Below are 24,967 nucleotides of genomic sequence, written 5' to 3' on the forward strand. Positions count from 1 at the left end.
GGCGGATGCCGTCGGCTCTAACCTTTTGACCTCCCCTTTTCGATTTCCCTTACACCATCTTTACTGTTTTCTCATTATATTTGACAGGGATAAACCAGCTGTTGACCGGTTAGATACAGAGTACATACAATATCCCCGCGAAAATCCTCTCAGATATCCACCTCCGAGTGCCAGCCGCCCTCGTCTCGCCGGCAGCAGGTGCCGTAGCCCTGCGTAGGATCTTCGTTTATGCCGGACCATTATGCCTGCGCTTGATCTGCGGCCTGTCCGTAAAGGGCCTCTGAGGCTCGACTCTGTCCCCGAGATCCTCCGCCCGCTGATTCGGGCCTATCTGTTAGGCTATGCATCTGCCGTGGCGCCCCGGCTCTTGACTTTAGTGCTGCAGCATGTTGCCAAGAGGAGACGAAAAGCAGCCAAGCAGCTGCCTTCAGACATTGACGATGGTTCATTCTTCAAGTCCGCGGTATACATAGTAAAGACTGGGTTCAACCCCCAGCGGTTTCCAACTTTCTGTGCCATATTAGCTGGTGGTACTACTCTCTTGAAAGTAAGTACGCTTACAACCTCTGACTCTCCTGTCCAAGCTTGTTGGTGGATCTTATACCACGGTCATTAGACTGAAGCTAACATGCTACAAGGAACCTTTGAAGAGTGTCCTAGAGAAAACTGTCCAAGGTCTCAGTGAGGCAGGACGTTTAAGGCAGGCTTGCCTCCACACCCTGGCAAAAGCATGATATCCATTACTAACTCCTTCTTTTCAGGTTGGCGAGATGGATGGCCACATTCCTGGCTGCATGGTTTGGCCTGCGTTTGCTTCACTCATACGAGGGCAGGGCATATACAGAAACGGTGCCGCCGAAGGAGGGCTCACCATCTGATGCGGAACCACAGACAGTCAAGTTCGCTGGTCGAACAATGGACCTAACCCTGTTTGCTGTCACTCGAGCCCTCGATGTTGTTGTTGGTGACATTTGGGCAAGACACAAAGCACGACGCTTGGCTCGCAACAAGTGGACAAAGGTAGTGCACACACTTCTCCTGATTGTCTGGCATGTTTGCTAACATTCTCGCCAGGCCGAGCGATTTGTTTCCAAATTTGTTGACCCCCTGGTCTTTGCTGCCTCCTCAGGCCTTGTCATGTGGGCTTGGTTCTACCATCCAAAACGTCTTCCCCGGAGCTACAACAAATGGATCACTTCAGCTGCTTCTGTGGATCTGCGTCTCATCGAAGCTCTTCGCCGTTGCCATTCAGGTGAATTCCAGTATGGTAAGGAGACTGGACAGGCACACCTCCTTCAAGGCATGTGCGTTGACTATGAATGGCCTCTTGCTTGGGGAGATCCTGCTGTCGTTGTACCCATTCCATGTCAAATGGTTCATATGTCAAGCGGACCTTCATGCGAGTACCATGCCATCAGTCGTTTCTTTCGCGCCTTTAAGTGGTCGATGGCTACATACTTGCCCCTGACACTTGCCCTCGCTCTCCGTAACCCGTCTCGTAAAGCCCTGCGTCGAGCCATTGTCTCATCCTGCCGTTCATCTAGTTTTCTCGCAACATTCATCACCCTCTTCTACTATGGGGTCTGTCTCAGCCGAACACGCATAGGACCCCGGCTCCCAGGAGGCACAACAATCGAGCGTCGTCAACACATGGACAGTGGAGTTTGTGTCGGCACAGGCTGTTTGCTATGTGGTTGGAGTATCTTGATTGAGACTGAAGGCCGAAGGAAAGATATTGCATTGTTCGTGGCCCCACGTGCCCTGGCTACAGTCCTGCCTCGACGGTATTCGCTTGACAAGGAGTGGCGAGAGAGACTTGTGTTCGCTGCCAGTACGGCGATCGTATTTACATGCGTTTCAGAAAATCCTGACCGAGTAAGAGGTGTTTTTGGGAAAATGCTGAAGATGGTCCTCAGCAAATAGACGAACGGGTAAGGAGCAGAAGCCCTACAGGATGTTTAGACCGTTGTTTGGATCATTCTTCCCTTTTTGTTATACACAATGAATGTATGGCAAACGCAGAGCTCAGTAGAATATTGTGCAAATTGATAATGTATAATTGACTTCACACAACTGTGTTTAACGAAAAACTGCAACTCAATTGTTATGCATAGATGCACATGTCTGCTATCCCTTGAACCAAGCAACCGCCCCCAACACAAAGATACATGCCAACATGTCACTTCTTACTGTCGTAAAGATTTGACCATAACGCATTACGATTTCGACATAACCCTTGGCAGGTTGTGGCAAGAATTGCAACACTGTGCCCACGATGCCAGTAGGTGGGCTGCCCCTCCTATCGAGGAAGAAACGAGTGGTAAGGAGGAGGGTCTCGGCAGTCGCAAACGTCCAGAAGAATAGCTTTTTACGATGCTCAAGTTCCGTCTCCATCTCAGGCTCAGAAGCTGCAATAAGGGGATCCGCAGGTGTCGTGCCGGCGAGAGCGGCACGCTCACGCTCGATCTTGCTACCGCTAAAAGGGGTAAGAAGAACAATGTAGAAACCAAGCCCCAGTGCAACGATAGCGTGAAGAAGGCGCCAAAGGTTCGTAGAGGCACTGTTGCGTACAGCAGTTTGCGGTACGGGGGGGCCTTGGCCGGGCGCTGCACCGGGCATACCAGGGAAAGGGGGCATAGATCCCGCAGGAAGACCTGCACCGGCCATGAGCTGGGACATCATTTTCATCATGGGATCTTCGTCGACGCCGCCAGGTGCAGGACTGGCGTTGCCGCTGCCATTGCCACGCTCGAAGCCAAGCATCATCTGTCGCAGCTGATCTTCCGAGATGGTCGATTCCGGGACTTCGGGGGCATTCGTGCGTGAAGTTGCCGTGCGCTTGGTTTCGTAGTAGTGCTCTGAGATGTCGACTTCGTCAGGGTCGGCGTGATCGGCGGTGGAGGATACTGTTGGTGCAGAGACAGAGGCAGCGGGAGCTGGTGTGGGGGCATCCGTCGCTGTGGTAGTCGCTGTGGTAGGTTCAGGCTCTGTGTATTCCGGTTAACATCTTGCAGTCCAATAATACAACATCAAACAGTACCTCCTGGAAGACGACCCCCTAGACCGGTAATCTTGTTGAGCCTTGCAGAACCTCCAGCCTTGAGCTTTGCTTCGCGACGTTCCTTGCGAAGACGTGCCTGCTCAGCAGCCCGCTGGGCAGCAGCATCTTCTGGACTTTGTGTTGTCTCTGTCATGATTTGATACTGTTGTGTGGTGGTATATATCAAAGGATGCAAGTTGAGTTGCTTCGAGTGACGATGATGTGGTGCTTTCCCCCCAAGTGGAGTGTGGTGGGAGCTTTGGGTTGGCGGGACCGATATGACAACTGGCCATGATGTAGGGCAGGCAGGCCTTTAGAACTTACCCTGTATCGCCGCCATCCGTCCAGATGGGGATGGCTGAAATGATTATCATAATATATTCAGTCACGTCTTCATGGGTTTTGTTTTAATTATTGCTCAACTTCAGGCATTTTTGCTATTATCGGTTGATCTCTAAGTCTAATCACACCGCTCATAAGAAAGAGACGGTGGGATCGTATGGTAAAACCAACGCATTGGAGAATCTTATAATTCACATTCAACGGATCCTCAATATAGAAAGGGCCATCTCAGCCGCGATAAGAAGCTATCCACTCCAGCAATCAAGAGTCTAAGCACCCACAGGAAGCAGCCTAAAAAAGACGAGTAATGGATGAGCCGATTCATGGCGAACAGACATAGATTTTGCTATCATTTCTGAATACGATCCTTACGACTTCACACCGAGATAAATTTGTTCAACAAACACACGATAACTTTGGCATTTACTTTTTCTAATCTACTAAATGTTCAGCATGGGTGTCATCGTGAATTTCATTCCCAATCATGCACCATTCGCTAAACTATTCAACAACCTCAGTTGGTCATACATGTTCCATAGGCAAGGTACAAAAACATGCTGTATTATAAAAACTCTGCTCATGGTGTAGCCTTGCTCATGCTAATCAGTCGCTTGACACCAACCTGTAATTGAATTAGTTATATACTAGAGTAATTGGAATTCGGTGAACTTACCATCCAGTTTCCACACTCCTCGGTCTTGTCCCGCTGAATCTCAACCTGAAGCTTGTGTGCACCTTCGTAGTTCTTGGCCTCAAGAGCACTGGCGAGCTGGGACAGTTGCTCAATTGTATCGGGCTTAACCAGTTCCTCATTGTTAAGGTGGTCGAAGAGCAAGCCAAGTCGCTTCTGCGTATCCTTGACTTGGGGCGCAAATGTCGCAGGAGCCTTGGAAGCAACCCGCTGCATATCCTGGTCTAGAACATCTACCAAGCGCTGAGCGTTGGCAGGAATATGCGATCGGTCGCCGGCAGGGTGCCTGGCCTTAGGAGGTGCCGATGGTTGAGGAGGAGGTGTTGGCCTGGGAGAAGAAGTAGCCGCAGGTCCCCCAGGAGGCCCGGTGGGAGGGCCAGGTCGGTTCATAGGAGGAGGTCCTGTGGGAGGTGGCCCCGTTGGTGGCGCAGATTGTTGGTTAGGAGGGGCACCGTATGGAGAAGGAGCATACTGGCTGGGAGTTGACTGCTGAGGCGGGGCTCCGAATGAACCGGCTGGAGGAGGACGGTTTGCAGCTCCAGGAGGTTGGCTGAATTGTTGCTGCGGCTGAGCTGAAGGAGTAGGGGCATATCGGTTGGAGGGAGGTGCTGCAGCAGGAGGGGCATTATACGGCGACGCAGTTCGTGGAGCAGCGTTGGGCATAGGCGATGGGATCGCGCCAGCAACAGGAGGAGGGGGCGCGTAGGGGTTGTGGCTACTGGCAGCAGGAGGTGGAGGGGCCTGGAAGTTTTGAGGAGGAGCTGCTAGGGGAGACTGAACTCGAGGCGGCGCGGATCCCTTGGGGGGAGGAGGAGGAGGAGTCGCCCCAGTTCGCTGTCCGTAAGGAGAACCACTAGGGGGTGGGGGAGCACTCGTGCCTTGTTGACCAGGGAAAGGGGAAGTAATAGGCTGGACGCTGGGGGTGGTTCTGCGTGCTGGAGGTGCCTTAGTGACAAGAGGCACGTCGTTCCAGTTGTCCATGTTCTTCACCTTGGCCGCAGGTGTTACCGACGAAGGAGTGGTGTTTCGAGGAGGGCCACCCATTGGCGGAGGTGCAAGAGGAGCGGGAGCACCATACCCAGGCTGCGGGGGAGCGCCGTAACCTGGCTGAGGAGCGCCGTATCCGGGCTGAGCTGGAGGTTGATAACCACTTGGGGCACCATAACCAGTTTGCGCGGGAGGTGCATAACTGTTCTGCGGTTGATAAGGGTTTGTCGGGGGCTGATATTGCTGTGCAGGGGACCCAGTGGATTGTGGAACGGCCGGGCTTGGAGCGATATTGCTGTAAGGGTTGGCAGGGACAGAGCCAGTCACTGTTCCAGGGACAAGCGCCGGCTGAGGAGGCTGGTACCCGACAGTAGGCTGAGGTCTGGACGATGTTCGGCTTGACGACGCAGGCACTCGGGCAGCGGGCTGAGCGGCGGGCTTCTTAGTAGCCAGGCGCACACGGTTCCTCGCCAGTTCAGCAGCGGGATAGTTCGATGGAAGAAGGTCGAGATACTTCTGAGCCGTCTCGAGTTGGCCATGGCTGGCCAGGATATCAGCATACTCGGTGTACTTGTCGTACAGAGTGGAAAGCTTCCAGTCCGAGTCCAGGTTCGTCTCGCTATCCTGGAACTTGGTAGCGTGGCGGAAGACAGTGACCTTTTCGATGAAGTTCTGCAGTGACCTAGCATGCACAGAGAAAGTAGAATCACCAGACTCCTCTTTCAGACCAGCCTGCTCGGCTTCATCAAGCTCTTCAGCCCAGATGGATACAACCTTCTCAAGCTTAGATCCGACAAGGTAGCAGAACGAAGCATCCTTTCGGTCACCCTCCTCATTGACCCGGTCACCTAGAGCCTCACAGAGATCAGAGAACTCGGTAGGATCAGAGAAAGTGCAGATAATAGCCATGGTCTCCTTCCAATTCTCCAGATCAGCATTGTAGACGACATCCCAAAGGTTCTTGGTAATGACAGAGCCGAGCAGACGCATGTAGCTTGGCATATCACTCTTGCGCGACAGGTAAGCAGCCTGGACCTTGTCAACAAGTTCTTGACCACCACAGTTGGCAATCAGGAACGCATCGGCGAATCGGTCTTCCTTGAGACACAGCTCAGTTGCCTTGGCAAAGTTGCCGAGCATCAAGGCAGTGGTGATGTTCTTCTCAACGGAACTATCGGAATCGCTGAAAAGATGGAAAGGGTTATCGGTCTTGGCACCCTTGGTAGCGGCAAGGTTGGACAGGAAGTCATCGCCTTCGCCCTCAGCGCCGTCGAAGAAGCTCGAAACACGCTTGTTCTTCTTTTCCTCGGCATCCTCGGTCGAGGCCTTGGTTTCCTCATCCTCTTGGGTCTCCTCAGCGGTCTCCTCAGCGGTCTCCTCCACATTACCATTTGTGAGATCGTCCTTCTTGAAACCAAGATATTCGACAATCTTCTCACGAGGGTTTTCACCAACCAGGGTCTCCATCACCTCCCAGTCAGCCTTTTCCTCGTCAGTCTTGGCATTCTCGACGTGGTTGGCACAAATTTCGCTGATGTTGCCAGAAGCGATATCTTCCTGGAACTTCTGGGTGGCAGAGGAAACATCAGAGTCAACGGAGAAGTTAGTGATCATAATCTTGGAAGAACGCTTTTGCCCAGGCTGAGTAGCATTAGGTTTGAACACAACAATCTTTCCACCAAAACCGAAAGAAGCACCAACAGGTCTCTCGAACCAGTTGGGAGCCTTTGCCAATGACCATGAAGCGTCTTGGGGTTGGTCCTGGGCAGCACGGAAGAAGTCCTCATCATCAAGGTTCTTCTCAGCTGCGGCCTTGGAAGTATCGGGGTTGGTGTTCTGGAGAGTCTGCACCGTGATCTTGCCATCGAAGCTGGCCGTCGCCGAGAGGTTGGGGTTGTGGGGGTTGAATCGGGTGAGGAAAGTCCAGTTGGTCACCTCGGGCAATTCGCCGTATCGCTCTCCAGTGCTAGGGTTCCACACAATAGTTCGGTTGTCTTTGCCGGATGAAAGCAGTAGATCGGCATCTTGCTGGCACCAAGACAGGGAGAGGATGCCAGACTCGTGACCTTGCAGTGTCTTCTCAGGGGCATTGGAGTTTCGAAGGTTCCATAGCAGAATGACAGGGGTGTTGTCATCTGGAGTTGCTGTCAAGAGCTTTGTCGAGTTGTTGGGATCCCAAGCAATTGAGCTGACAGCCTTTCGATTATTGTTGAGAGTTAGAGAAGCCTTCTTGGTCTTCAAGTCCCAGACTGTGACGAATCCACCGTTTCCACCAGTGGCAAGAATATGCGAAACCTTTTGGTTCCATGCGAGGCATTCGATGTCGTCGGATCGGGCAGCAGCGTTTCCCAGTCGGAAGGGGTTGGCAATATCGTTGACATCGTAGATGAAGAGCTCTCCTTTAGCGCCAGCTGTAGCAAGAATCTGGGGCTTCAATGGGTTGAACTCTAATGTCTTAATTGGACCGCTGTGTTTTGATGTCTGGGAGATAAGTGCATCTGATTCTCCGGCGATGAGCTTCTCGGCATCCCAAAGGTCTAGGGATCCATTCTCGAGGGCACCGGCAATGATACCTCGGGGATGATCCTCATTGGGGGGACCCCATGCGACATCGTAGAACCTGGGAAGTTTATCAGAACGTGGTGTTTCACATGCGCAAGCTTGGGTATCTACCTGGCGTCGGTGCTGATGCTGGCGACAGGCTGTAGCTCAAGGCCCTGCTGTTGGTCATCTAGAGCAAGATCCCAGAGTTCAAGCTTGCTCTCGTCGGAGAAATCGACGTCAACAGCTCCAGCACGAGTGCCAGTAACTAAAATGGGCTTGCCAGCACCTGGAGACCAGGCAAAGGCGGCCGTTCGGGGGATCTCTCGAAGGCGCACCATGATGGTGATGGTGGGGAGTTAATGGACTATGCGACCAAGGGACCAGCTCAGAATAACGTTTTGATACAATAGAAAGGCTTATAAAGACAGAAAATGGGCAATTATGACCGAGAAAAAGCCATAAAATTCACAATGAGTTTGTCACCTCTGCCCGCAATAATGCTTCAAAAGAGAATGAAGCAAGGCGAGGCCAGATCGGTGGAGGTGTGTCTTGTAGTGGGAGGTATGATGCCAGATTGCAGGCTGCCCCCCGTTACTTGCTCCTGAGCTCCCCATGGCCACGTCCGTGCCTCCTGAGTTGTCGAGGAGAGGTGGGGCAAGCTATCACGTGCAGAGAGAGAGAGAGAGCTTAAAGCATATGGATTTATGCCCCTTGAACAGCAGCCATTTCGTATTCCATTCTGAGCAAACCATAAGGCCTAAAAGAATTGAAGATGTTTTTAATGCCGTCAGTTGACAATAATTGCAAACACGAGTGTGACAGCAGCGGCAATCGATGGATGCTACCCATTCATCTATGACACTTAGTGACAACCCTCAATGGAAACTGATGCATTCTAAGCACGATTTTGTCAACTCTGTGAATGCTTGATAGGTATTCATACGGCCGGACACTGATATGAATATTAATACGTGTCAATTTCAACTATCAGATTGTCAGTCTACACACGACAAACAAGGTTGACCCAAGGAGTACCCAACGAAGCTGAAATCTGAGAGGCGCTGAAATACAGGAAAATGCGATAGAAGGGCTTGGTCGACTTCCAGGGATAGAAAACAAGATGAATAGGTGATCATATTAGTTCTACTTGACAACTTCAAGCACTTAGCTCTGGAGGTGTTCCGTGTAAGTCGAGCTTTTGCTGCAACGTCACGTGACAGTCTAGAACCTCTCACTTTCACCCAGCCAAGGTCCATGCTATCGGATAATATGAGTTCAAGGCGAACGACTTGCAAGCTCACTTACCACCATCCATATATCTTTTCAATCTCCCAAATCACACCACAAATCTAAAATGTCAGACGCAGCTCGATGGAAGGCCACAGTCTATGTTGGTGGTCTCTCTCAGATGGCAACTCAGAGTCACGTTCTAGACGCTTTCATCCCATTTGGCGAGATTGTCGAGGTCAAGGTGCCTAAACCTGACGCACCAAACTCTACAGAAGCCCACAGAGGCTTCGCATACGTCGAGTACGAGGATGCTGCAGATGCAAAGGAAGCTATAGACAACATGGACCAGTCGGAGTTTTTCGGAAAGGTTCTCAAAGTTTCACAGGCCAAGGCACCTAAGAGTGCAGAGGATGGACTAGGCAGCAAAACAGCTATCTGGGAAAAGGTATGTCTTATGCCAAATTTATCGGTGACATCGCTAACTAGATACGCAGGAAGGCTGGCTGGCTGAGCATGCAGCAGATGATGAGGGAGCAGTGCCAGATGCTGGACCTGACCCTATGCAAGGATTGGAACAGCTCGATGTTGCAGGACCAAAGCCCGAGTAATGAGAGAAGTTGGAGATTAGTTATTGGGTTTAATACTGGCATAGCGAAGGCGTTTGAGGCATTGGATTCACGGTTACTGGTGGGCATGGGTGAGATAAATATCAATCACCGAAATTCATATTTTATGCCTTACGGATTTCCCTGCTACCGTGCTGTTCTGAAACGTACAGTACTGCCCTTCCCAGGATATTCAACCAATTCCATTCCCCAAAAGTCACTCTATTATTTGCCATCAATTTAGTGACCCTCGCCGTGACCACTGTTCTCCTGGCGCGCGGCAGGACCCTGTCGAGCGAGACGCAGGTTCTTGTCGACGATGAACTTGCGGGAAACGGAGTAACCGGCAGCACCGAGAGCGAAGCCAACGACGACAGCTAGACATATGTATTAGAAGAGATATAGCCGCAATTGCAAGTTTGTTGATTTACCGAGAGGGTACAGCTCAGGAGGGATCTGCTTGAGCTTTCGGAGTCGCTGAGAGATAGTGTGGCCTTGGATCCTGTTAGTATTGTCCAATTGAAACATTTGCGCATCCTCGTTCGAAGTATCGATAGGGTCGATGAAGCTCGACGGAAGCCTCTTGTCATTACGCACCAGCCTGGTCCTCCTTCTGTAACACGAAACTTGGTCAGCGATTGATGTCATACTGAGCCGAGGGCTAAAGAGCTCGTTCTCTCAGCCATTGAGATGGAGATACTCACGGGGACGGGTCGCAGCATGCGAGGCGTCTGCCTGAACATGCGGAGAGCAGCGGTAGAACGCATCTTTGGAATGAGTGAGTGGGGAGGGTCTAAGGAAGAGATGTCCAGAGGTGATGATTCAATTGGAAATTGAGTCCAATGTTTGGAGATGGCCGAACGAACATCTGATGTGCAATTGCGAACACCAGGCCCCACCAGCTGTGATGGGTGCCTTACGCCATTGGCCCGGGGGTGGTACAGGCCTGAGGCACACACTGAGCAAGCTCTCCCGTCAAATCGAACCACCTGATTCGAGCCTTGTCGGACAACGTCGACGCATTCAACCTCTCCATCCAAAACGCACCGAGCTCCATACTCGCCGTCATTGACCCCAGAGAAATCTCCCCTCCTTCAAGTCAATTCCTCTTCAAGCTATTCAAAATGTCGGACGACGGTCAGGAGCTTGTTACCAAGCCCTTCAAGTTTGTCACTGGTACGTCCAATTGTCCCTGATAATCCCGCTGCACGCTTGCGGGCTCGAAAAAATGACCTGATTTGATCCCGAGGCTAACAATCCCACGCAGCTGGTAAGCACGATCCCCGCGAACAACATCGAAACCTCGACGACGACGATGACGAAGAGCAACGCGACGCCGAACAATGATGCTCAATCGCACTTATCTCAATCGCTACGAACCGATCTGACATCTCTTAGGCACTGATGCTCGTTTCCCCAACATGAACCAGACCAAGCACTGCTGGCAAAACTACGTCGACTACCACAAGTGCATTATCGCCAAGGGCGAGGACTTTGCGCCCTGCCGTCAGGTACGACTTATCGAGCGAAGAACAAAACTCCCCGCGACGCCTCGTACTAACCAGCATATAGTTCTGGCTGTCTTACCGATCCCTCTGCCCTTCCGGCTGGTACCAGCGTTGGGACGAGCAGCGCGGTATGTTGAACTCCAATGGTGGCAATTGATCTTTAACCCAGACTAACGCATCGCGCAGAGGCCGGAAACTTCCCCGTCAAGCTCGACGCTTAAGCTCAACCTGTAAATACGGATTAGTGGATGTTAGAAGATTCAGAGCAGACACACTGCAATTGTATCATTTGTGAAGTTGCTTTAAAAGCTGACCCCAAATCTTGACTGTTCTGTTTTGAGTACTGGGCTGGCCAGTTCGTGATGACGTCTCTTGAGTCATAGATCGTCGAATGAAAATTATTGGTATCATTCTGACTATGGAAGGCTTCATGCGACAGCGCTGTTAATTCAAATTTCCAGTAAAATTCCAAGTCCATACTCCGTAATCATATAAATGCTTGTCGCGATTGGCCATGACAATGACAATGGCAATGTCCAAATCCGAGACATGATGAAATCTTATATCCGGTGCAATTCCCTCATTTTTCCTCATCTTCTTCATCTGAACTCATGAATTCATCGTCCTCATCAAAACCAAAGAATGATCTCGCTTTACCCTTGTCGTTCTTGGATTCTTCAGCGGGTGGTGGCGTTGATTCTCCCGATGAAGCGCCCTTCTCCTCGTCAGAACCAGACTGCTCATTACTCGGCTGTGTAGAGCCGGAGTCGTGAGAGGTGCCCAGTAAGTTGTCTCTGTAATTACCGGCCTTCATAGCCGCCAGAACTGCCTCGCGGGTCCTCTCACTGCTCTCTTCCTTGTCCTCAACCCACTGGCCGTCCAGTCGGCTTTTGCTGCCTGTCTTGATCTCGGCCTCCTTCTGTTCAGAGATCTGGACAATCTGCTCCCATCGCTCACGGCGCTTCTCCTTCTCCTTCTTTTCCATCTCAGGCTTAATAGCCAGATATTCGGCCAGAGCCTTGGCCTCATTTACTGTACGTAGTCTTCGCCCATCCAAGTTTCGGCTAGAACCGTGGTCTTCTTGGCTTTTCTTCTTGCGCGAGGACATGCGGCCACCTGCAGCTCGAAGCTGTGATCCAAAACCACCCTTACCACCGCATAGGGGAACGGCGAGTCGCAAGGAAAGAAATTCATCGTCAGTTGCGGATAGATAGTCGGAGATAGGTGAGTCTGATGAGTTTGGGAGTTGCTTATTTGAGAGAGTGGTGAGGATGAACCGTGACTGAGTTGTTGGTAATCGATCATCTAGGCGTTCGCGCAATTCTGTAACGCTTGTTGATGGAGATAACGGAAGGACGAGGGTTGGCGGCAGACCCAAACCAGCAAAGCTGGTGACCAGCACGTTCAGATTTCGTGGAGACATGATATAAATCCTATAGAGTCTATCGACACAAGGCGAGAGTTGGATGAGTGAGGACGGGGAAAGGCTGTCGCAAAGATTCGCCGCTGGCGGGTTTGTTTGGTTGTCATGTACATGCGCCTAGGCAAGTCTCCATATGAGAAGTGGACCTTTGGAACTGCCACAGCACCAGCCACATGTGCTCACGCTCCTCATCACGTGCGACCACCAAAAGTTCGGGAGGTACCCACCCCTCGCTCCTGCCCTCATTTTCGCCCACAAAAGAGTTAATCACACTTTGCGATCGCCTTCCGACCGAAAACTGCACCTTCCAACATCGACCCTTCCGACGAGCAGCAAATACCGCCACGATGTTGATTCCCAAGGCCGACCGCAAGAAGATCCACGAGGTAATAACCAATACTTTCGAGCAGTGCAGCGACGATGACGGCGAATTGCAAGCTGCACAGAAACAATTGCAATTCATATCAAGAGCGCACATAACTAACAATTTGCCGCCAGTACCTCTTCCGTGAGGGTGTCCTCGTCGCCCAGAAGGACTTCAACCTTCCCAAGCACCCCGATATCGACACCAAGAACCTGTTCGTTATCAAGGCTCTGCAGTCGCTCAACTCTCGCGGCTATGTCAAGACTCAGTTCTCTTGGCAATACTACTACTACACCCTGACCCCCGAGGGTCTCGACTACCTCCGCGAATGGCTTCACCTCCCCGCTGAGATCGTTCCCGCTACCCACATTAAGCAACAACGATCGCACGCTCCTCCCCGTGGCATGCTCGGTGAGGGTGAGCGCGAGCGACGACCTTTCGGCCGTGGCCGTGGTGGTGACCGAGGTGACCGTGAGGGTGGATACCGACGAAGGGATGCTGGCGAGGGCAAGGAGGGTGGTGCTCCCGGCGAGTTCGCTCCTCAGTTGTGAGTTGCCTTTACTTTCTGGATTGTTGGGACGAATCCGTTGCTAACATATTACTAGCCGTGGTGGATATGGCCGTGGCCGTGGCGCTGCTCCCCCCTCTTAAGCGAACCCATTTCCTTGGGTGGTCACAAATGAGAACAATGGCGAAGGGTATCGGCATGTACTCATAAAAAATGGAGGGCAATTTCTACCATGGGTTTCGCTCGTGTGACAGGGGTTGCGTGGGGGATACCGTGGGAGTTTGAGGGTTTTCTTTAGAACCTCGGAATCATTTGCATCAGGGTCAATGTTTGCCGCCGTCAAAACGAGATAATTACTCGGGAGATACGTGAAGACGTCAATCTTTTAAGTGATGTGAGACGAGACCATATGTTTATGCCAAACGCCCACCAAGGCCAGTCTGAATGAATCGTGCCGTTACCCCAACTCATACCCATCATACTGCTTGAGTGATTGTGGCCTATTGGATTGATGTGTGCAGGCCTGGGGTTAAGTGGAAATCTGGGCTATATGCGGCATGCTGCAATCATAGCTGGACTAGGGTTCTGGGTCCTTCAGTAATATTGGGTCTCTATGTTATGTTCCATCTAGAGAAAACAGTTCTGACGTAGTTGAATGTTTCAATTCAAGAGGTGGGGTACATTGGGGCAGGCCATTGCAGTTGTCTGGGCTTTCTGAACACAGGCACATAGGCGTTTAGGTCAAAGCAGCAGCGTACATCGAAAACGGTGGCCATTGTTGCTTTGGTTGACTCTGGCGGCACCTGAGACGCAAGAGTCCAGGCCTGATATGATGGATGCCAACTCTTGGGCGATGAGTAGCCGTAGGCAAGAAGTAGGAGAGCAATTTTCAACTCTAAGTTCTATTCTGAGTAAGAATAATCATTTGCTGTCCTGTTTAAGTTAGCGAATGGTTGGCAAGTTGGGCCTCGTCGCTGCCATCAAGCTACATGTTGTGGTCAGCAACGACCACCACATACAGAATTAGATCTCATCACGAACCACTGGTTTGGCCTGTAACATAGTCTAAGCCTCCCTGATATGCGCAATATGGGAAGACGGCTTATAGAACGTTTCTCTTGGTGCTCTATGTCAGCTGTAAGCATCGCAGCGTCGTGAACTTGTACCTTAACCTAATGGTATTAGATTCTCGTTGCTGCCGTTTCCCTTACATACAACAGCCATGACAGTACTGAGTGAGTAGCATAAGTGGGACAGGCACATAGCACGAGAAATGAAACCAGATCAGCTTTTTGCTTAAGACCATAACAGTCTTTGGTCGATCTTACTCACAATATCGGTCTTGATTGAGGTGCAGTGCTTACATCTGGCGCCTGCAGCTGACACTCGGGAACAGCTATGTATTGGGTCTTCACCAATGAACGCCAGCTATTTTTAAAGAAGCATAAGTATAAATACTAAAGGGAATATTCCAACTTACTCCCCGAAACATGTTCAAGCGGTTGTAATGGTTGCTTTGGGGGAACAAATTGTTACTCATAACGCATCATATTCAATCCACTCACGACAGCATCTCGAATCAATCAAGGACAGTAGCCATCATTGGAGTTCTCATTCGACCATCATGAGCATCTCCAACTCGCCCTTATTCAAGGAATTCGCTCGGCCAATTCTTGTCCCTGAACCAAGCCAGGGGAGAGCTTCCTATTCACCTTTTGGTCTCGTGGATACCTTTGTGAAACATCTCCTGGACACTGCGAAGCTTCAAAGCACCCGATTCAAGATAAGCAATGCTACTAAAGAGTAAGACAGCAAATGACATCTCAACATGCCTCATAGCTAATCATGCCGTAGCTCTTTCTGTCTTACTATCCAGGGGCGCCTTGTTGAAACAGGGACCATTTCTAGCACTATCGATGCCATGGAGGCCAGTCTATCTTTCAACGGCTTCAGATTTGGAAAGGTCAGATTTCCGCAGATTCAGACGAGTTACTGGGGCACAAATTTCGTGATCCAGGAACAGCGTATCGATATCTCCAATCACGCTACATACTGCGCTTTTGTCCGTAGCCTCATCGTTGACGAAGAAACATGTCTTCAACTCGATAGCAAAGAGTGTACTATACGAGCACTAAGAGCTTCACCGACATGCGGCATACGTCTCGATATGCCACTGCAGGCTCAGAACGGGCCACATCTAACTCTAAAGAAAGTGAGTCGCTCGGCCAAGGATGTCAGAATGGTACTCAGCTTGAGCTATTCGGGCCAAGTAGAGATGAACTATGGTTCCTGCCTCTTTGTACTTCGCAACGGCCCTGGAGAAATATTGGCGGAGCTGAAGGGAGAGCTGAACATCTCTAAAAGCCAGAAGGAACTTGTGCTGCACGGCATAGTAAAGTACGGGGTGATACCATCACAGATGGTCAGACTGATAGGAGTTGCGGTGGAGGAGGACGAGGAGTCATGGCTTAGCAAGACCATTAGCGATTTTGATGTTGTATTAGACCTGGAGCCTGAGCATGCAGAGATGTTGTGGCTTTGATATCTGGCTGGATCGTCGATGAGGCCCAAAGACCTGGATATCTCAGCGATCCATTGTTGCTGCATAGCATGGGGTAATGATTATCGGTTTGTAATTTCGAGGTTAGCGAGCATTTGGATTCTTGTTGATTGGCAGTGATTTACGAGGATGGCTTGAAGTTTAACAAGTAACGTTGCCCGGTTATCCAGGCTGTTGTTCATCTTTCTTATTCGTAGAGACGACAAATGAGGTAGTGCATAGTGCAAGTCGCATCAAGCAATACGAATTAAGTTCATGTGCCTTGTATTCATGCTACCGTCCAACTGAACTAGCGTTTAAGCGACGGCTGACGTCTGCTCTTCAAGACAGGGACCGTTCGCGGGAACTAAGCACTGATCCTTGCCTGTCTCTGAGCTGGAATTGAAGTCACGACTGCTTTCAACTTGAGAGTCAACGGTCTTTTAAATCTACATGTCTCCTTCACAAAGACTCGGGCTATAGATGGGTGAGATAAGACCTAGAAATACCTTAGAGCCAAGTTTGATGAGAGAGTCAGGCAAGACCTGATACAACATTGAGGAGGATCCAACTCCAGATGCGGCGATTAGCCTCACGATCATTGGATGGGGCTAATAATAAAACAAACCAGAACCCAACCACGCCAATACGAGGTCCAAAAAGACCTGAAAAATGCAGGTGAATCACGTTTCTGATTGCGGTAAGAGACAACTTGATAAACAACTGAGTCTCTTTTTTCGTCCTCTCCATTCCTAAGTGGCTGCTTGAAACTCCACGTCTCCTCTGGTGCACTGTTATCATCCGTATCCGTCAGGTCTTTGAAGAAAACCCCTGTTGCTCGGCGTTTAAATACGATAATCGATTGGAGTTCCTACACCCGCGGGGAAAGGGCAAAATACTAAGGTAAGGAAGGGTTCGGATGAATTCGTCAGGAACAAATTGGGCCAAGATGATCAGGGACCCGAATTCCGGTGGCCGCGCGTTGTATTCATTTAGAATTATTCATTTAATTCTAATCGATTATTAACTACCTACCTATGTGCGGACATGCAGTACCGTATACTATACAGTATGCCTGCCTACCTTAGTAGGTAGATGCATCTTTGTATAAACTGGGCTTGTCTTGTTTCACCAACCGCAGCCACAGGCTTTGGCCGCACTCATCATCGGCTGTCATTGTTCCACGGCTCACTCGGTAACCGATTGCAATATTTTTGTTATTTCTTCTCCCCTTTGAGCAAAGCATGATTCATTTTGTTTGGCCGAGATCCTTGAATTGAATTGGGCTGAACTGACTTGAGCTGAGCTCGTGTCAAGGCCAACCTGGAACATCCCGACTTTGGAACATGTTAATCATGCTTTATTGAAAAGTACATTTTTGACTCTCAACCATTCTATTCCTTCTTTCAGAACTCTCATCTTTATTCTTCTCGAGTAATTTCTTTTATCTACTTATTCAGAGCTCCGAGGCAACCATCTCATCAGGTGCCCCTTCTCCTCTCCCTGTCCAACCCAGTCAATCATTTCGTTACTGTAATTGCAGTAGCAACTTCCCTAGAAATGGCTCCCTGGTTGAGTCGTCGTGGGTCCCAGCCCAACAACAGCAGCAACTCTAACAGTGACCTCATCACCCGAATTCACAATACGGCTTTACATACGCCAACGACACTGCCTGCACTTTACTCGAATAATCTACAGGCTACTACCGGTAACGGTAACGGCAACCGCTTCGAGCTCTCCTTCTCTAATACCAACGCCGATTCAAGTTCCGACGAGTCCGACTTGCATCCCTCGAGACCTTCTTCCTCCAAGCCTCAACGACCTCCACACACGCGCTCTATGAGCCAGCCCTTCCCTTCTCTTTTCAGCAGCAAGAAAAAGAGGCAAAACTCGGTCGGCGCACCACCGCCCGACCTGGGCTTTGCAGACGATGATGCAGTAATGCCTCGACAAGCGCCCAAGACTCATGCTCGGAACCCTTCGCAGAACGGAAATGGCCCTGCAGGAAGCAAAGATTTTGCGACGGGGAATTGTATGACATGCGGATCCCTGGTGCGCTGGCCAAGGGAGCTTAAGGTCTTCAAATGCACCATTTGTACTACGGTCAATGATTTAGAGCCCTTGAGCGCAGACCATGATATTTCTAAGGCGCGCAGGGACGCAAACAATGGGCCTTCTCAGGCCAAGCCACCAAGAAGTAGGCCATGTGGGAAAGAGCGTAAGATCAATGCTAACACATATAGTTGCGCATATCTCTATCGAACAAACAAAGCGACTGGTCCATCAGTCGATACAGTCCTACCTAACCAAAAAGCTGCATCCAATCCCGAAGCCTCCTACCGAGCCGCCACCTGAGCCTCCTGTGCAGAGCAAGTTGTCGTTTAGCAGCCGGATGCAAGCGGCTGGTCGCAGTCTTGCGCCGATAGATTCAAGAAAAGATGGAACACCTTCTAAAAAGTCACCTACTATACAAGTGTGCCGTTATACATTTGATGACGAACCAACTTTGCGGGCGAACAATGTGCGGACAAATTCTTCACCAATGCCTCGCTCATATTCTTCATCTTATACGGACAGGCCGCCAGTGCAGAAGATACTACAAGACAATGCGCCCAGAGAGGCAAGGAAACCTTCTCCAGACATGCCTGAGAGTGACCCGAAAAGGATTTTCAAGGCTCTAGAAGATTATGTGGTTGCCTGTTTTGGTTCATTCGAATGTATCAATTCTTCATTCTCAACGCACCCTCGTCCTACAGCAAGGCATGTTAGTGAAGCGACTCGTCGCAAGCCAATGCCACCCGATGAACCACGGGAGCAGCGAGGGCACCGCCGGGCGCCCTCAGAAAACCATGCTCTTCGCGAGCAACGACAAGCGCGGACGGCCCCACCAGTTGAAGACAGCACATTTGATCTCGATCCGAAAATGCTACTACTTGGTGATTTCGCTGAGAATGGAACTTGGTGGATGGGAAACCAAGAAGAATCACGACCCCGAAGACCTTCTGCACACCGAACCGAACGGAGTTTTTCTAACACGCCAGTCAGCACAAAAACACCACAAATGAATTGGAACGATTTGATGACATTCTATACGACTGCTGTGAATCCTGCCAAGGGATGGTTTGCAGTGTATGAAGACCTCTGTCGCGACCAGAACTTCCAGACACCCCCACAGCGTGAATTGCAATCAATAGAGCGGGAGTTATTACAGGGACAAGAACATGCTCGCCGAGTTCTGCTAAAGGCAACAGAGATGCTTCTGAAACGGCCTGGAAGACCCCTGAAAGATCCAGCAGATTTACGATTTCTCCTTATAGTTCTGGAAAATCCTCTCTTACACGAGAACGAACCCCTTTTCTACGGACTCCTACAGCCAGAAAACAACTCACCTTCCAGGGCCAATTTCTCCCGACCAAGAAAGACGAGTGCCCCTGAAACTGGTCTCTTGTCTGGACAGCATTCTGGAATCATCAAGCGTATAGTCGGACTCATATCAAATTCCTCGCCTGAATGCCATAATCAGTTGATCACCTGGTTCGCTAGACATCATCCTTCTCGATTTGTCAGAACAAAGGAGATTGCATCAGGCTTTCTAACTTACCGCATGATACGACAAAGTGGAAAAAAGCAAGAGGTCAAAGTAGACATCACTGCTGGACTGATACCTCAAATGCAAGAAGGTCGCTCCGGGGCCTATCTTTACGACGAAATTAACCGTTCAACCTCATCAAAGAAAGCCAAAGAGCCTGAAAAGAAAATCATGTATGGTGAAGACTGGCAAATCAGAGCTTCTTCTAGAGTTTTGGCACTCCTTTTTGCCGCCAACAACTTGCCACACAGCCGAAGAAATGAAGAGGCTTCCTCAGCTCCCTCGAAGTCTGGTGAGGGACGTCCTGGCACGCATTATCACGGGCAGATACTTCCAACAACTGACTTCTACAACTCAATGATTGACTATACCGATCTAGTGGCGGACTTCGAGAATTGGGAGTCCCGCAAGAGCAAGTTCACATTCTGCCAGTATCCGTTCCTTTTGAGTATCTGGGCGAAAAACCATATCTTGGAGCATGATGCCCGTCGTCAGATGCAGAGTAAAGCGAGAGATGCCTTCTTTGATAGTATCATGAGTCGGAAGGCTATCAATCAATTCTTAGAGTTGAATGTTCGTCGTGACTGCCTTGTTGACGATAGTCTCAAGGCTGTCAGTGAGGTTATTGGAAGTGGTAGCGAGGACATCAAAAAGGGCCTCCGCATTACTTTTAGTGGTGAAGAGGGTGTGGACGCGGGTGGTCTGCGGAAAGAATGGTTTCTGCTTCTTGTCAGAGAGGTTTTCAACCCTGATCATGGTGAGTGCAACAACTTCACTATCTATAACTCGAGTTGACATTTGATAGGGCTATTCCTCTACGACGAGGACTCGCAGTATTGCTACTTTAACCCGAACTCTTTCGAAACCTCGGATCAATTCTTCCTGGTTGGCGTCGTGATGGGACTTGCCATCTATAATTCGACAATCCTCGATGTGGCTCTGCCGCCCTTGGCGTTCCGCAAACTCATTGCTTCTGCTCCTACCCATGGGACTGGAGCTTCAGCTCATCCAAAGCCTCCAATGCGGTACTCTCTGGAAGATCTTGCCGAATACCGACCTCGGCTAGCTCGAGGACTACGGCAGTTACTTGAATACGAGGGAAATGTGGAAGAGACTTTCTGCCTTGACTTTGTTATTGACATGGATAAATACGGCACCCAGGTCCAGGTTCCCCTCTGTCCTGGGGGCGAACGAATTCCTGTCACAAATAGCAATCGTCGAGAGTATGTGGACCTCTATGTGCGGCACATAATCGACGTGTCTGTGACAAGACAATTTGAGCCTTTCAAACGAGGCTTTTATACTGTGTGTGGAGGCAATGCCTTGTCTCTATTTCGGCCAGAAGAGATCGAACTCCTTGTACGAGGCTCAGACGAAGCACTCGATATCAACTCGCTCAGGGGTGTGGCCGAATATGATAATTGGGGGAACAAAAGTCCAGATGGCTCTGAGCCAGTCGTTGACTGGTTCTGGGAGACATTCCAAGAGGCTACGTCTCAAGACCAGCGCAAACTTCTCTTATTCATCACCGGAAGTGATCGAATCCCTGCCATGGGCGCTGCTGTACTACCAATCAAAATATCTTGTCTTGGTGAGGACGAAGGTAGGTTTCCTATTGCCCGAACATGTTTCAATATGCTGTCTCTTTCACGGTACGCATCCAAAGAAAGATTGGAGGAGATGTTATGGACCGCTGTTCGTGAGAGTGAGGGCTTTGGGATAAAATAAACGATAGGCTTGACGACATCATGAAAAGGGCGTTCAATTCATTCATCATATATGGAGTTTGACAGGCAGTTTCAGGGGTTTTGGGAATATAGATCTACAGAACGGAGGTCCTGAACTAAAAACCGAAGTTGTTCGACATACTCGAGGACAGGTCCTTGAAATCATGGCGGTATTAGCACCACTATAATGCAAATTATACTTGAAGACGTTTCATTGAAATCATGTAGAATTTCATAATAAGAATGAACAAATGAGGCTTTGAGCGAAATTACTGGTAAACTTTTTGATATTTCCAAGTAGTACACCTGCCAGTTCATTTGGCATAAAGTCATACACATTTATTGTACAGCATCGTCCCTCACTCTTGCCAGAGAGAACATCTACGAGTCTTCCTCCTCCGCAACACCACCAGCAGCCCGAGCTCGCTTCAACATATCCTCCTCGCGCTGCTTCTCTTCCCGCAAGCCTCTCATGCGTGCGCGGTCGACCTCGGCCTGTCTAGCCATGGCATCAATCTCCTGCAACTCGCGGATCTCCTCCTTCGTAGGCTTGAGAGGAACTGCGCGAGTCTCGGCAAGGACGAACTCAAGGATATGGGATGAGTGCTTCTCGGTCATGTCGACTGTAATGATCTTTTCGTCGGCATCTGGAGGTGTCGCCTTGGACAGGTTGCTGCGTGATGAGGCGGGCTGAGAGCGGGTTTCTGGTGCGGGAGTAGAGGCGTCGGGCTTTCGGAGGTAGATGGAGAGTGTGGGCTTCTTCTGATTTTGGTTGTGTCGGTTGACGATCATGGGGACCGCGGGGTTGTGGTACTTTAGTCGGGGGAGGTTCTCGCGCCAGAACTTTCTATCTCGACATATCAGTTGATGTGTAGCTAAGTGCAATATATGGTGACGAACTTGGCACCCATGTGACCATTCTTGAAACTCGTGGCAAAGTCCATATGTATTCTGGTCACCTCCGGGGGGAGAATTGCCGCGCCAGGGCCAACTCTTAAGGAAACAAGCTGTTCGTATCGTGAGCATTGGATCGTAAGTCGTCGATTGCGGAGGATAAATCTACCTTCTGTGCAAGTTGTTAGCCATGACCTCGGGATTCGTTATCGACGAATTGACTTACCCTATGAAGCTTGTTGTAACGCTCACCGAGAGACCTCATCTTGAACTGCGCAAACCCTTGATCGGTAAAGGTGTTACGCAGGTGTCTCTAAATCGAACCAGTTCAGTGGTCGCAATGCCTCGAAAAGTCGACGTCTCTAGGCCCAGAAAATCATACAGACCCCTGCGAGCATTGAAAGTAGCGGGCCGAGCGTTGACCCGGAGGGACATAGTGGGTCCACTTTTGACATGCCGCTTTACATGGCAAAGCCGGAATCATTTCCTAGGAAATTTCTGGGATAATCTGTGTAAGTCAACTTTTTTAGTTGCGATAACTCGGCACTCGAATTTCACGGAGGAGGAACGCAATGCACCGCGCATTGTCAGCTCGATGGCTCAATCGGGCGCTCAGTATTGGTGAAGCTTCTGCTTCATCCAGCGTTCCCTTATTTTTATGTCCTGCTGTTGGACCGTCAAGCCGAATTTCTAGAACGCCAAGAGCGACGCCTCTACGAACCCCGATTTATACTCGACGATTTAATCATACCGAAACGACAAACTCTCAAGATGCGCATACCAAAACGCCTGAAACGCCTTCTCTTTTTGATCCCGAAGTTCCACAGAGAAAGTTGTCGTTGAATTGTACCGGATGTGGCGCCTTCACACAAACGAGCGATCCCCAACTACTGGGTTACTTTGACCCAGAGAGCAAAAGAGTGAAGAAATGGTTGAGCCCACAGGTTTATGAGCATCGGCAAACAACGACACAGGAGGACGAAGTCGTTGGTGATGTTCTCAAGAACTTGGATAAGAGCCAATTGGAGGCTCTTGGAATGGACCCTTCTCTGTTGATCTCTGGGACCGAGAGACAGGGCATTGCCGCTCCCAGTATGTACTTGGAACTGATCACAGATAACGTGGCTATGGGAACTAACATAAAAACAGAGGCACCTCCTCTAGAGAAACAACCCGTATGTGATCGATGCCATAATTTGCAGCATTACAGTACAACGAGCGACACAGCAAAGGTCACCATGTATCACCCTACTGTCGAGTCGCTGCGCGAAACAATCGAAGAGTCACCACATAAATACAATCACATATACCACGTTATCGATGCCGCCGATTTCCCAATGTCGCTCATCCCTCGACTTAATGTTTTACTGGGCGATATCCCAATCAGAACCCGCAACCGACGATCTCGGGCCGCCAAATTTCAGCACGATCGCAAGACAGAACTCAGCTTTATTATCACCCGCGGTGATCTATTGGGGCCTACGAAAGAAATTGTGGACTCGATGATGCCCTACTTGCGTGAAGTGCTGCGAGATGCCCTGGGACGACTTGGAAACAGAGTCCGCCTGGGCAACGTCCGATGTGTTAGCGCAAAGCGTTCCTGGTGGTGCAAGGAGGTCAGAGAAGATATCTGGCAACGTGGAGGTGCGGGTTGGATGGTTGGCAAGGTGAATGTAGGCAAAAGTCAACTGTTCGAAGCTGTCTATCCCAAAGGTAGAATGGGACCAGTGAACGATGCTGAACGAGCATCGGTGTCAACATATCCTCGACAAGTCCTAAGTGCAGAATCAATTGCCGCCAAACCAGCTCAAGAGGAGGATTTGGACGTTGGGGATTTGTTACCGCCCCCCCAGCCAGCCCAGAACTATCCCGACATGCCTCTGGTGTCTTCGCTACCAGGCACAACAGCTTCTCCTATTCGAGTCCCGTTCGGAAATGGAAAAGGCGAGTTGATCGATCTTCCCGGTCTGGCACGCAGTGATTTGGACCTGTTTGTGAAGGAGGAGTCCCGTCAATCGATGATCATGAAGAAGCGCATTGTACCTGAGCAGATCTCGATGACGCCTGGCAAGTCGCTCATTCTTGGTGGTGGTCTCGTTCGCATCACACCCAAAAACCCCAACTTGGTATTTCTCGCTTACAATTTCACACCCTTGGACGAGCATCTTACTCAAACCGAGAAGGCCGTTGCTTTTCAGGAGCAGACAAGGGAGTCTATTGGCGTGCCGAGTATCATGCTGCCTGGTATCGGAGACAAGATGAAGCATGCTGGAACATTCAAATTGTCTTATGATGTCACGAAGAAGAGAGCCGGCCCTCTCACAAGGAAGAATGCTGTCGGTCTGAACGTTGACAGACTACCCTTCCGAGTGCTATCAACAGATATTCTCATTGAAGGTGTGGGTTACGTTGAGCTCGTCGCACAAGTCCGTGCTCATGAGGTCGCTTTGAAAATGTTCGACCAACACCAGCAGGTCAGAGACAACGAATATGTTCGACAGAAGGAAGTCGATACCTCGGATCCTTTTAGCGCAATGAAGTCTCAACGAAGAGATACAGTACCTGTCGTGCAGCCAAAACGGAAGGAACCCGAGCCCCCAGTTGATCCTGGGTGGCCAGCAGTCGACGTCTTCAGTCCTGAAGGTCGATTCATCGGCTCTCGTCGACCCATTAACGGTTGGTTGAACAATAAACCCCGCGTATTGGCGGAGCATAAGAAGAGTCGCCCTCGAAGGAGTATGAAGGGTGCCAAAAAGAAGGTGAAGGCTGAGAAGAGAGCAACGAGTTGATTACTGCTACGATTAAGCTGTATGATGAATGAGTGTAAGATTTGACGCTGTATATCATGCCACTTGTACACCATCTAGAAGTATAGAATGTACCAAAATCTTGTATAATAGAATTAAAAAGAATATCAATACCTTTTACGGGAAGAAGTTACAGTTTCCATTACTTGGCGCCCAGTGATGCATGTGT

At 50.0% G+C, this 24,967-nt stretch overlaps 12 protein-coding genes across 12 annotated transcripts; 7 read left to right on the forward strand and 5 right to left on the reverse strand.

The window, feature by feature from the left end:
* The first annotated feature begins 116 nt into the window (after positions 1 to 116).
* B0J16DRAFT_58354 (uncharacterized protein) lies at positions 117 to 2,025 on the forward strand. Its single transcript, XM_046134099.1, has 4 exons — positions 117 to 547; positions 639 to 700; positions 762 to 1,020; positions 1,075 to 2,025. The coding sequence occupies exons 1-4, from the start codon at positions 242 to 244 to the stop codon at positions 1,921 to 1,923; spliced, it is 1,476 nt and encodes a 491-aa protein (XP_045986244.1). The 5' UTR covers positions 117 to 241; the 3' UTR covers positions 1,924 to 2,025.
* Positions 2,026 to 2,053: 28 nt separating this feature from the next.
* On the reverse strand, positions 2,054 to 3,293 carry B0J16DRAFT_332853 (uncharacterized protein). The gene is made up of 2 exons (XM_046126757.1): positions 3,041 to 3,293; positions 2,054 to 2,987 (listed from the first exon to the last, which is right to left on the reverse strand). Exons 1-2 carry the CDS (start codon positions 3,192 to 3,194, stop codon positions 2,128 to 2,130), a joined length of 1,014 nt encoding a protein of 337 aa, XP_045986245.1. The 5' UTR covers positions 3,195 to 3,293; the 3' UTR covers positions 2,054 to 2,127.
* A 480-nt stretch (positions 3,294 to 3,773) lies between these two features.
* B0J16DRAFT_299736 (uncharacterized protein) lies at positions 3,774 to 8,163 on the reverse strand. The gene is made up of 3 exons (XM_046124545.1): positions 7,734 to 8,163; positions 4,056 to 7,680; positions 3,774 to 4,004 (listed from the first exon to the last, which is right to left on the reverse strand). Exons 1-3 carry the CDS (start codon positions 7,940 to 7,942, stop codon positions 3,960 to 3,962), a joined length of 3,879 nt encoding a protein of 1,292 aa, XP_045986246.1. The 5' UTR covers positions 7,943 to 8,163; the 3' UTR covers positions 3,774 to 3,959.
* A 709-nt stretch (positions 8,164 to 8,872) lies between these two features.
* On the forward strand, positions 8,873 to 9,542 carry B0J16DRAFT_299737 (uncharacterized protein). The gene is made up of 2 exons (XM_046124546.1): positions 8,873 to 9,279; positions 9,329 to 9,542. Exons 1-2 carry the CDS (start codon positions 8,959 to 8,961, stop codon positions 9,440 to 9,442), a joined length of 435 nt encoding a protein of 144 aa, XP_045986247.1. The 5' UTR covers positions 8,873 to 8,958; the 3' UTR covers positions 9,443 to 9,542.
* Position 9,543: 1 nt separating this feature from the next.
* B0J16DRAFT_332860 (uncharacterized protein) lies at positions 9,544 to 10,426 on the reverse strand. The gene is made up of 4 exons (XM_046126758.1): positions 10,144 to 10,426; positions 10,037 to 10,052; positions 9,871 to 9,933; positions 9,544 to 9,816 (listed from the first exon to the last, which is right to left on the reverse strand). The coding sequence occupies exons 1-4, from the start codon at positions 10,204 to 10,206 to the stop codon at positions 9,680 to 9,682; spliced, it is 279 nt and encodes a 92-aa protein (XP_045986248.1). The 5' UTR covers positions 10,207 to 10,426; the 3' UTR covers positions 9,544 to 9,679.
* Positions 10,328 to 11,348, forward strand: B0J16DRAFT_58393 (cytochrome c oxidase, subunit VIb). Its single transcript, XM_046134100.1, has 5 exons — positions 10,328 to 10,615; positions 10,707 to 10,709; positions 10,838 to 10,950; positions 11,012 to 11,075; positions 11,134 to 11,348. The coding sequence occupies exons 1-5, from the start codon at positions 10,564 to 10,566 to the stop codon at positions 11,166 to 11,168; spliced, it is 267 nt and encodes an 88-aa protein (XP_045986249.1). The 5' UTR covers positions 10,328 to 10,563; the 3' UTR covers positions 11,169 to 11,348.
* On the reverse strand, positions 11,126 to 12,541 carry B0J16DRAFT_58409 (telomere stability and silencing-domain-containing protein). Its single transcript, XM_046134101.1, has one exon. The coding sequence runs from the start codon at positions 12,368 to 12,370 to the stop codon at positions 11,528 to 11,530; it is 843 nt and encodes a 280-aa protein (XP_045986250.1). The 5' UTR covers positions 12,371 to 12,541; the 3' UTR covers positions 11,126 to 11,527.
* Positions 12,542 to 12,717: 176 nt separating this feature from the next.
* Positions 12,718 to 13,385, forward strand: B0J16DRAFT_316031 (Plectin/S10 domain-containing protein; the record flags this gene model as incomplete). The annotated part of the gene is made up of 3 exons (XM_046125288.1): positions 12,718 to 12,756; positions 12,869 to 13,281; positions 13,340 to 13,385. The coding sequence occupies 3 exons, from the start codon at positions 12,718 to 12,720 to the stop codon at positions 13,383 to 13,385; spliced, it is 498 nt and encodes a 165-aa protein (XP_045986251.1).
* Positions 13,386 to 14,734: 1,349 nt separating this feature from the next.
* On the forward strand, positions 14,735 to 16,211 carry B0J16DRAFT_332867 (uncharacterized protein). Its single transcript, XM_046126759.1, has one exon. The coding sequence runs from the start codon at positions 15,164 to 15,166 to the stop codon at positions 15,782 to 15,784; it is 621 nt and encodes a 206-aa protein (XP_045986252.1). The 5' UTR covers positions 14,735 to 15,163; the 3' UTR covers positions 15,785 to 16,211.
* A 973-nt stretch (positions 16,212 to 17,184) lies between these two features.
* Positions 17,185 to 21,329, forward strand: B0J16DRAFT_58567 (uncharacterized protein). The gene is made up of 3 exons (XM_046134102.1): positions 17,185 to 17,978; positions 18,025 to 20,127; positions 20,176 to 21,329. Exons 1-3 carry the CDS (start codon positions 17,342 to 17,344, stop codon positions 21,096 to 21,098), a joined length of 3,663 nt encoding a protein of 1,220 aa, XP_045986253.1. The 5' UTR covers positions 17,185 to 17,341; the 3' UTR covers positions 21,099 to 21,329.
* On the reverse strand, positions 21,306 to 22,427 carry B0J16DRAFT_332871 (uncharacterized protein). Its single transcript, XM_046126760.1, has 3 exons — positions 22,218 to 22,427; positions 21,998 to 22,104; positions 21,306 to 21,944 (listed from the first exon to the last, which is right to left on the reverse strand). Exons 1-3 carry the CDS (start codon positions 22,254 to 22,256, stop codon positions 21,479 to 21,481), a joined length of 612 nt encoding a protein of 203 aa, XP_045986254.1. The 5' UTR covers positions 22,257 to 22,427; the 3' UTR covers positions 21,306 to 21,478.
* B0J16DRAFT_332873 (uncharacterized protein) lies at positions 22,415 to 24,925 on the forward strand. The gene is made up of 2 exons (XM_046126761.1): positions 22,415 to 23,083; positions 23,141 to 24,925. The coding sequence occupies exons 1-2, from the start codon at positions 22,564 to 22,566 to the stop codon at positions 24,778 to 24,780; spliced, it is 2,160 nt and encodes a 719-aa protein (XP_045986255.1). The 5' UTR covers positions 22,415 to 22,563; the 3' UTR covers positions 24,781 to 24,925.
* Positions 24,926 to 24,967: the final 42 nt, after the last annotated feature.

This window comes from Fusarium flagelliforme (assembly GCF_020744385.1).
Source record: "Fusarium flagelliforme strain FIESC 12 MPI-CAGE-AA-0113 chromosome Unknown B0J16scaffold_2, whole genome shotgun sequence".
NCBI lineage: Eukaryota > Fungi > Ascomycota > Sordariomycetes > Hypocreales > Nectriaceae > Fusarium > Fusarium flagelliforme.

Excerpts from the sequence above, each read along its gene's own strand:
- B0J16DRAFT_332860 (XM_046126758.1), bottom strand. The coding sequence starts at position 10,206 with ATGCGTTCTACCGCTGCTCTCCGCATGTTCAGGCAGACGCCTCGCATG. Across the intron at positions 9,817-9,870 it reads TCCTGAGCTGTACCCTCTCG|CTGTCGTCGTTGGCTTCGCT; the intron begins GTAAATCAACAA and ends ACATATGTCTAG.
- B0J16DRAFT_332873 (XM_046126761.1), top strand. The coding sequence starts at position 22,564 with ATGCACCGCGCATTGTCAGCTCGATGGCTCAATCGGGCGCTCAGTATT. Across the intron at positions 23,084-23,140 it reads ACAGGGCATTGCCGCTCCCA|AGGCACCTCCTCTAGAGAAA; the intron begins GTATGTACTTGG and ends ACATAAAAACAG.
- B0J16DRAFT_332853 (XM_046126757.1), bottom strand. The coding sequence starts at position 3,194 with ATGACAGAGACAACACAAAGTCCAGAAGATGCTGCTGCCCAGCGGGCT. Across the intron at positions 2,988-3,040 it reads AGGGGGTCGTCTTCCAGGAG|AGCCTGAACCTACCACAGCG; the intron begins GTACTGTTTGAT and ends CGGAATACACAG.
- B0J16DRAFT_299736 (XM_046124545.1), bottom strand. The coding sequence starts at position 7,942 with ATGGTGCGCCTTCGAGAGATCCCCCGAACGGCCGCCTTTGCCTGGTCT. Across the intron at positions 7,681-7,733 it reads AGCATCAGCACCGACGCCAG|GTTCTACGATGTCGCATGGG; the intron begins GTAGATACCCAA and ends TAAACTTCCCAG. Across the intron at positions 4,005-4,055 it reads AGGAGTGTGGAAACTGGATG|GTTGGTGTCAAGCGACTGAT; the intron begins GTAAGTTCACCG and ends ATTCAATTACAG.
- B0J16DRAFT_332871 (XM_046126760.1), bottom strand. The coding sequence starts at position 22,256 with ATGAGGTCTCTCGGTGAGCGTTACAACAAGCTTCATAGG. Across the intron at positions 22,105-22,217 it reads GTTACAACAAGCTTCATAGG|CTTGTTTCCTTAAGAGTTGG; the intron begins GTAAGTCAATTC and ends CGATACGAACAG. Across the intron at positions 21,945-21,997 it reads AATGGTCACATGGGTGCCAA|AAAGTTCTGGCGCGAGAACC; the intron begins GTTCGTCACCAT and ends ATGTCGAGATAG.
- B0J16DRAFT_332867 (XM_046126759.1), top strand. The coding sequence starts at position 15,164 with ATGGAGGCCAGTCTATCTTTCAACGGCTTCAGATTTGGAAAGGTCAGA.
- B0J16DRAFT_58393 (XM_046134100.1), top strand. The coding sequence starts at position 10,564 with ATGTCGGACGACGGTCAGGAGCTTGTTACCAAGCCCTTCAAGTTTGTC. Across the intron at positions 10,951-11,011 it reads ACTTTGCGCCCTGCCGTCAG|TTCTGGCTGTCTTACCGATC; the intron begins GTACGACTTATC and ends ACCAGCATATAG. Across the intron at positions 11,076-11,133 it reads GCGTTGGGACGAGCAGCGCG|AGGCCGGAAACTTCCCCGTC; the intron begins GTATGTTGAACT and ends CGCATCGCGCAG.
- B0J16DRAFT_58354 (XM_046134099.1), top strand. The coding sequence starts at position 242 with ATGCCTGCGCTTGATCTGCGGCCTGTCCGTAAAGGGCCTCTGAGGCTC. Across the intron at positions 548-638 it reads GTGGTACTACTCTCTTGAAA|GAACCTTTGAAGAGTGTCCT; the intron begins GTAAGTACGCTT and ends ACATGCTACAAG. Across the intron at positions 1,021-1,074 it reads CTCGCAACAAGTGGACAAAG|GCCGAGCGATTTGTTTCCAA; the intron begins GTAGTGCACACA and ends CATTCTCGCCAG.
- B0J16DRAFT_58409 (XM_046134101.1), bottom strand. The coding sequence starts at position 12,370 with ATGTCTCCACGAAATCTGAACGTGCTGGTCACCAGCTTTGCTGGTTTG.
- B0J16DRAFT_58567 (XM_046134102.1), top strand. The coding sequence starts at position 17,342 with ATGGCTCCCTGGTTGAGTCGTCGTGGGTCCCAGCCCAACAACAGCAGC. Across the intron at positions 17,979-18,024 it reads TCAGGCCAAGCCACCAAGAA|TTGCGCATATCTCTATCGAA; the intron begins GTAGGCCATGTG and ends TAACACATATAG. Across the intron at positions 20,128-20,175 it reads GGTTTTCAACCCTGATCATG|GGCTATTCCTCTACGACGAG; the intron begins GTGAGTGCAACA and ends GACATTTGATAG.
- B0J16DRAFT_299737 (XM_046124546.1), top strand. The coding sequence starts at position 8,959 with ATGTCAGACGCAGCTCGATGGAAGGCCACAGTCTATGTTGGTGGTCTC. Across the intron at positions 9,280-9,328 it reads AAACAGCTATCTGGGAAAAG|GAAGGCTGGCTGGCTGAGCA; the intron begins GTATGTCTTATG and ends CTAGATACGCAG.